The sequence below is a fragment of the Pundamilia nyererei genome, unplaced genomic scaffold (genome assembly GCF_000239375.1).
Source record: "Pundamilia nyererei isolate P.nyererei 1_Seehausen unplaced genomic scaffold, PunNye1.0 scaffold00001, whole genome shotgun sequence".
Classification (NCBI taxonomy): Eukaryota; Metazoa; Chordata; class Actinopteri; order Cichliformes; family Cichlidae; genus Pundamilia; species Pundamilia nyererei.
The window spans coordinates 7,664,238-7,672,382 of record NW_005187402.1 but is presented as its reverse complement, the minus strand read 5'-3'; the positions used below and the strand labels follow the sequence as shown (position 1 = coordinate 7,672,382).

Genomic DNA, 8,145 nt, shown 5'->3' with positions numbered 1-8,145 from the left:
GAAGTTCTGCCTGTCTTTAAGCTTGAATTAAAGAAATATTAATTAGAAGGTCGGCTGGATGATGATTAACTCATGGATTTGTGTCCTGTTTGGAGTTTTTTTGTCTTCCCTTATTTTTTTTACCCCTGATTAATCTCCTTTTCGTATGCTTTTTACTTTCACTTTCTCCCTGGTTAGGCTTAGGCATCCAAAACTACTCGGTAAGGTTTAAGATCAGGATTAGCGACTTGAGGTAACTGTTGTTCTGATTTGGCTATATAGAGAAAAATGAATGATTTACAGATCAAAATAACACTCTACTGTTGTAACATTACCCATGATGAAAACAGACTTATTTTGATTTCCCTATTACTACTCCTAATTAACCCCTTATAGTCTGAAATGTGAAGTAATTGCCATATATGACTTTTTCTATATCTGACTTTTTTCAATTTTTTCATTGCTTAAAAATGTATTGTGATTTTTTTTCAGTGTTTCGGGGGGAACAAATCACACGGGTGATGTAGATGTTTAAAAAAAAAACTGTATGTGTCAATTGTGATACAGTAGGGGTTGATGACCTATTTCTTTGGTAACGTCTGAGCTGCTGGTGGAAGAACCATGAGAAATTATTAGTAGATCGCCAACCAAGGCCTCATATAAGGTGGAAAGTAAATGGATGGATATGCAAAATAATGATGTAAATTATGTATTCACCATTAGTAAAGCCATCGGTTCCAACACAGGAGCCCTTATAAATAGTTCCTTCTTGGAAAATGGTGCTGATAGCTGTCACATACGCTCAGAATGAACATGCCACCATGTGTGTTAACATTATCCGTCAAACACATAATAAAGCTGACTCCTTCTATCACCCTCCCATAGAAAGAGTCCTGAACATCACATCATTTCACACACTCAGCATGTGAACGCTTATCCAGCAAGCTGCACTTCAGTGTTGCAACTGACCAGCAAGAGACTGGAAGTACAGTTTATGAAGGCTAATGGAAACACTGAGGCTAAAAGAGAAAAAAACAGTACTTCCACTTTCCTGTTTTTTTCAGCTGCGGTTGCTTTTGCTGCTCGTGCTTCAGCTGCTCGTGCCATTACGTTAGGTGGCATGAGTTTATGGTGATTCCATCCATCCGAGCTCCTTTCTTCTGTGTTAAGCAGCAATATATTTACATGTACATATGTGTATATATAGAAAAAAAGTTAGATGACCGTACAGCGGTAGTTGGGGTCGTTTGTCGTGCTGGAGCCATCTGTTTTGACCACCGTCGCCTTGGAGGAGTGCTGGGAGCTGTGCAGCGCGTTCTTTCGGCACAGACGCTCACGGTAATTCTGGGCGAAGATGAGCAACATGAGCGGATTGATGCAGCTGTGAGAGTAGCTGAGGCAGATGCTGATGTTGTAGGCATAGACAAAAGCGACGGTTGGCTTGTTGTTGCTCAGGTTGATCACCTGGATGACGTGGTAGGGCGACCAGCAGATCAGGAACAGGGCGATGACCATGAGGACCATCTTAGTGGCTCTTTTAGCCCAAACAGACTGCTTACGCTTGACCCGACGTATGGAGCTGAACACGTGGTAGAGGGTGAGCGAGTAGAAGGTGCTGATGATGATGAGGGGGATGATGAAGCCCAGGATAGACTGGTAGAGAGTGTACCAGTACATATCTTCAGGCCCGTCCAGGTACATCATACACACCTCCAAATGCTGCCTGCTCACAACCTTGGCGTACATCATGACGGGGACGGAGAGGAGGAAGCTGCCCAGCCACACCAGAATATTGATGATGATGGTCCACTGCACGGTCCTCTTTTCTGAGGTGGGATGGACAATAGCTATGTACCTGTGAGGGAGAATGCACTGTGTAAAGAGTATGACCACTCTCTTGAACACAAATGGTAAAAGCAGCTTTGCCAGAGTGCATGCAAGTGCAGGATTTTGCTTGGATGGTCATTTTCATACTGGATGAGCTCAGGCTACCCAATGAGATACAAGGTACTATGTCAGAGATACACAATCATTAAAGTGATGATTGCACTGATAAATCAGCATAATTTAATAAGAGTCATTTAGCAAGAGGACGTAAACACATTTCCATATGGATTGTGCTTCAGTTTGAAGAGCCAGAAAAATCATTTTGCCATTACATGCAATCATTGCCATTTAAGTAGAGCCAGGGACCGTCTGCATGTTTGCGCCTGACCTTTCTGTTGCGATTTAGCAGGCGTGGACACAAAAACACTCCTGTAATTTCCTCCATGATATGCTGCTAAATTGCCATTGCTCTCTTATCATTAATTTAGTATACTGATCATTCAGAGCCATTCGTGTCCTGAGCTCAGGTTGAATATGTTTGCTATATGCCCAAATACCCCCACTTCAGACTGTCAAAACACTATAGCCCTGCACTATATTATGTGCAAAAAAGGTGTCCCTAGATGATTTTTAGGTTTGCATAGAGGAAGAATACTACAGTTTATCTCTATGCAAAGAACCAACAGCCCTTCGGGTATTGTGTTTCAAATAAACAAACACTTGTACGTATCTAAAACCTATAAATCCAACAGCATTGGGGCATTAAAACATGAGTCACTCATCTGTAAATGTTTTTACAATTATTTAGGTCTTCTGTTAATTGGGAACACGATCATGTTGGTATCCACAAACCTCCCATGAAATGAAATTACACAGCAGCCCGAGATAAAGTGGCCTTTGTTGGGATAAACAGCAGCGAATTCAAAGAAAAGCACCGTAATGGCAGTTTGGACTTTACCTAATAAGAAATTAAGGGGAAAATAATTATGCAATTACAGTATGAACAGATGTTGAGCAGATAATGTATGCTTTCTTTGAAAGGTAACATTGATATCAGAAATAAGGGGCAACTCAAATAAACTCAGATAATCAGATATCAAAAATGTGATTTGGAAACTCGGGAAAATCAGCTGCTTTTTGTTTTAGGTTTCCATGAGTTTCACTGCCATTTGACTCAAGACTACAGACTAAAATTATTTGCCTTGAAAGGGAAGAAGTTTTGATTTTTTTAAAAAGGATTGTTTGATCTTTTCCTCAGTGTTTGCTACAGTTAAGCCTTTGTCTTGGTTTTCCCCGTTAAAGAAGTGATTTAAAATGATGAAGCTGAATTGATGTGATATAAAGCTCCGATGATTCACAACCTAAATGGCAAAGCAAATAAGAAACCTGTGAGGAATTCTTCCTGTGGAGGTGGTGCCGCTAAATCGGAGCACATTTATCCGGTCCAGTGACCCCCCTCGCAGAAATGTATTATGTGTATTATTCTGAAGATGTGTGCAATCATACCTCTGTCAAAGCCACCTGATCCAGATTATGTCTAAATGGAGATGTTTATCACTTCAGCTCTTTGGCGTGAGGGCTCATTTAATGTCCTGAATGTGTTCAGCTCACAGACCCGACACATTTATATAGGGAAGATTGTGTTTTCATGGGTTGTTACTCGCATGAAAAAACCCACTCAGTGGTACATTTTTAGAAGGAGTGCCTTTCAAAAGAAATGAAAGCTTCACTTGCACCCACTGAGGCTGGCTATGTATCAGGCTGAACAAATGAGCATGAGCATGGATTTCTGTTTTCAAACAGAAAACTCTGGAAATGAGATTTAAAAACACCTACTGTGGAATAAAATAAAGACAGTGAGTACAAAGTGGATACCAGACAACTACTTTTACTTATTTTCAGCTAATATTGGGTTGTTATTATCTTAATTTTTTGCACAGATAAATACATTTATTTGTTGTTAGCATGCTTTGGAGGATATCTTTTGTTTTGTTTTTTCCTAAAAGATAAAATATTAAAATATCTTCATGGATTGGGAACAACTCTGTGAGATGTTTGGATTTCAACGCTTACCGGTCAATGCACAACACAGTGACAATCCCCACTGTGGTGAACTGGTTGCTGACATCCACCACAACGACCGCTTTGCACATGAAGTTTCCGAAAACCCACTGCCTGTCTCTGACCAGCTGGTGAATGTTGAAGGGCATCACAAGCAAGAAGAGCATATCTGCTATTGCCAGGTTAAGCACGTAGATGTCTGATACCATTTTCTTCTTGCACGCTGCCACCGCGTAGATAACCAGCCCGTTGGCAACAACTCCAACTGAGCACAGGATGCCATAAATGGAAGGGAATATGTGCATGAAAGTGGTGATGTCGATCTGACTGTAAGGCGAGGGAGTTGAATTCTGACATGACTGATCAGCGAAGCTGTCTGTTTGGTTGTTTTTGCACAATATGCCAGTGTCATTCATCTTCAGCTCGTCCTCACAGTCACCTCGGCGTGGTCAGTAATTAAGTGGCGCACCGTGCGCTCCGGGATCCCCTCAAGCCCGAGCTTCAAACTTAGGGCGGCAAACTTTGGCTCTCTCTACAAAAGCGCGTATCCGCTTCTCTGCCCTGGCTTTCACTTACAAGGATTACAAGAGGAGGGAAAAAAAGCAGTGTCCAATCCAGGCTGACTCCACTAGCAAAGATATCGTTCCGAAGATGTTTATATGTGGGAGCAAATTAGGATCCAAATGTTTACTGTGCGCTTCTGCCGCGAGCTTCAACGGACACCAGTGTTCCCTCCTTGTAGAGGATCACGCCCCGCGTTGTGTAATGAGAGGAGCAAATCACAAATCGGCACTTTAACCTCATGACAAGAATTGTTTTGTTTTTTTGTTTTTTTTGGGGGGGGGGGGAGTAAAAAAACATTTAGTGAGACATTTTTGATCATAGGGGCGTTTCCAGGATTTTTTCCCATTTAAACGAGGCGACACACCCACAGTTTGTGCGCCTTTACGTTTCTACTTCTTTCTGGGTGTAGGTTAAGATTCAAGCTTCGTGGATCAAAGAGGACTTCCTGCTTAAACTTTAAGACGGCAAACTGAAAGAATCTCTCTTCAAGTTCTTTCAAATCGTTTAAGGCGTTAAAAAAAAGTTGGAAACAAATCTGAGGTTCAGACTGCAGACAGCTGTAGCGTGCCCCCCTTCCACCCTTCTCTTGTTTCACTTAATTTTTTTACATAAAACAAAAGATCTGTCTCCCTTTGGGGGGTTTACCTAGATTTCCAGACGATCTTTAAACATTCTTCTCTTTTGCTTTCTCTAAATTATGATTAGCTTCAACTTCAGCAAATTAAGGCTGGCAATTAAGTTTTCCGGTGGTGAATAAGCCCTAAAGGCTCCTGTCTAACCCTGCTATCAAAGATGTGATTTTCTTTGGAGCTTTGTTCTGACATCGCTGGGAGCAGCTCTAAAGGACAGGAGCTGATCCAGAATCTGAAGCAGCTCAAAGTAGAGAGGGCTCTGCTGGGATCTCATCACAGGTCATCCGGCAGGAATATATATTGGAGGTTTCCTCGTGCCGGTTTCAGGGGCTGTTTGTTCATTCCCCGTAGTGCTTTCTTTCTGTTCCACCAACCATTCAAAGACGCATATAATATAATTATTTTTCACACAGGTCCTCACATAAAATATACATTATACTTTTGCCAGTTCTCTCTTGTCCAAAACACACAGCCCACCTGCCTCAGCGAGCTCTTTAAACTCAGCTCTGAAATGAGTTTTGCATTTAATTATCTTGATCCTCCACACCAGCCCTCCTTCGTGCAGAGATAGACGGGTAATTGCTGTGATCTAGAGTACCTGTACAGATTCTATCTACAAGTCAAAAACATGCAGAGTGACTAAAAGCAAGGCCGTTCGCTGCGTTTTGACTGAGGCCCCTCCACTTTGATATCAGCAATTCAAGGACAGGAGATGTGACTACGTTTCAAATAGAGGATTTGCATAATAATGTCCCCCCGCAGTATCAGAAGTCATTTGCTTTGCTTAAATGTTTTTGAGCAAATCCTTGAGATCAAGGACTAATCCATTGTTTGCATTTATTTCATTTAGTGTTGCATAACTTCATACTCTCTACATGGGCTCCTGTGGAATATTATATAAGAAGTGCGAGTCCCTGAGAAGGTCCTGATTTCTTTTCGATATATTTCTTCGTTGTATATCTCACTGGGTGGATGCTCCCCTACACAAGTTACCCCTAGAATGAATTCTAAGGACTTTTATTGTCCTCTGATAGTTTACAGATATCAGCATCAGTGACGTCATGAGTCATCATTGGACAGCTTCTTTTTTGCCTTTTCCTGCGTGGGTTTCTTCTGGGTTTCTTCCACAGTCCAAAGGCAGAGTTTGTTGGTTTAATTTTCTAAACTGGCATACCGGCTGTAGGTGTGGGTGTGAGATGAATCAAGCTCTCGAAGCACAGAGAATCAATGTATGTGTGAATGGATCAGTTTGGCTTGTTGTGAAAGATGGCTTTAGGCGGTTAGTGTGACTACAAAAGCTGTCCATTTCCATTCTTTTCAAAATTTCCATTTGTGCCCTGCACATTGTGTTTAGTGCAGATTTGCTAATGTTAGCGGGCCCACTTGGCAGGTAGTTTGTTCCAAGCTTGCCACGGTTCTTCTGTGGATTTGGGCAGTCTCGCTGTCTTTTGTCTCCTTGTGTAATCCTAGACTGACTGCAAGATGTTGAAATCAAAGGTCCACGGGCGCAGTGCCATCTGTTTTAGGACTCATTGTTCCTCTTGTAACAGAGGATAGTTCAGCTGCAGACTGAATTTGGGACCAGTCAGGCAACATCCTGATGGCTCTGCATCATTGATAACAACCAAATACATTTACACAACACTGTGTGGCTCTGTGTGTGTGTGTGTGTAGGTGTGTGTGTACATGTGTGTGTGTTTTAATAGCTTGTTTAGAGAATAACAGAGTTTCTCATGTGACTATCTGTTTCTTAGAAGGCTAGTAGAAAATAGTACAAAAAAGACACAGATCTCATTGTTTGCAGCAGCACGCTTCTTGTGCTATAAATGATAGACTACTGTGGGCTGAACGTACCCAAAGCTCTAAGAGCTGGGCTTGTGGCTGATACAAATCTCCAAAGGCGCGCAGTGTTTGAGTCTCTCTTTCGGCACCTGCCACTGTGAGCGCTGATGCGCGACAGGGTTAGTAGGGTCTTGCCTCACACCTGCTCAAGTGGTCGAGCGCGGAGGACGGCGCTCGCCCTGGTCTAGCCCATGGATTGTGAAAGTGTGTTACTGTAAAAAGTACACTGCAGAAAAAAAGAGAGTGACAGACCAAGCCTGGATCAAGTTAGGATTAGCTGACAGCTTGTTAAAGTTTGGAGTGTGCCGACAAGTTTCTGGGTACAGATTAAACCAGAAGGGTTAGGTGTATTAAAACCACAGGAAGATAATGCTTTACCATGCATTACCCTCTTGGGAAACTTTGCATCAAGGCATTCATGCAGAACACCCACATGAACATTGTCTTAGATCAAGAATCCCACCAATATATCCAAACTTGCCAGATCCCAATCCATGCAAGCCCCTGGTCTTGCATGGATTGTCAGTTCATTTAGGATGAACTGACACAAACTGTTGAATGTTTTTTTTTTTTGGTGACAGCATGAATTGGAAACTCACTCACATGTATCATGCCTGCCCCACAGACTAACAGTGAGCAAAAAAAGAAGTGAACAAAACAAAAATATTGTCTTTAGTGTGACTCAGTCTGTAGTATATTAGGTAATGATCATGTGACCTATGCCACCAGTGTCCTCAAAGGCTTCATTATGGTCTCATGTTGTTGTCTACTTCTCCAGCCTGGATTATGGGAATTGAGCCAATGTGAATGCTTTGGAGGTTCACTCGGGTGCAGTCTTTGAGCACGCAAACAGCAGGTCTCCTCTGGCCAGTGACACTTTGCACACTTTGCAGACAATGCCCAGACGCCATAGGTCAGGTAGGCTGCCTTGAAGTGGAAATAGAACAGCAACAGCAGAGTCTAGTGACAACAGGAGGGAAAACAAACAAAGAATCAAGAACAAAGAGTCGGAGATGAGACGCGGCTTCAGCGGACAGCTTTAATCATTTTTATGTTGGGTTTCATTCCTTTACAAAGAAGTTCTTTGTACACGGCTTCTGTCGGGGACAAACAGAAGCAACACATTCAGAAACAGAACGTTCTGATATTGATCTACACACGGACATTATTTTTTAACCTGATAAAAGCAAATTACCATTTGCCTGTCAATCGCAATTTCCCTTTTTGCTCTTCAATGAAT

At 42.1% G+C, this 8,145-nt stretch overlaps 1 protein-coding gene across 1 annotated transcript; it reads right to left on the bottom strand.

The window, feature by feature from the left end:
* Window positions 1-310: 310 nt before the first annotated feature.
* mchr2b (melanin concentrating hormone receptor 2b) lies at window positions 311-4,604 on the bottom strand. Its single transcript, XM_005719635.1, has 2 exons — window positions 3,880-4,604; window positions 311-1,834 (listed from the first exon to the last, which is right to left on the bottom strand). Exons 1-2 carry the CDS (start codon window positions 4,281-4,283, stop codon window positions 1,195-1,197), a joined length of 1,044 nt encoding a protein of 347 aa, XP_005719692.1. The 5' UTR covers window positions 4,284-4,604; the 3' UTR covers window positions 311-1,194.
* Between the last annotated feature and the right edge of the window lie 3,541 nt (window positions 4,605-8,145).

Excerpts from the sequence above, each read along its gene's own strand:
- mchr2b (XM_005719635.1), bottom strand. The coding sequence starts at position 4,283 with ATGAATGACACTGGCATATTGTGCAAAAACAACCAAACAGACAGCTTC. Across the intron at positions 1,835-3,879 it reads ACTGTGTTGTGCATTGACCG|GTACATAGCTATTGTCCATC; the intron begins GTAAGCGTTGAA and ends TCTCCCTCACAG.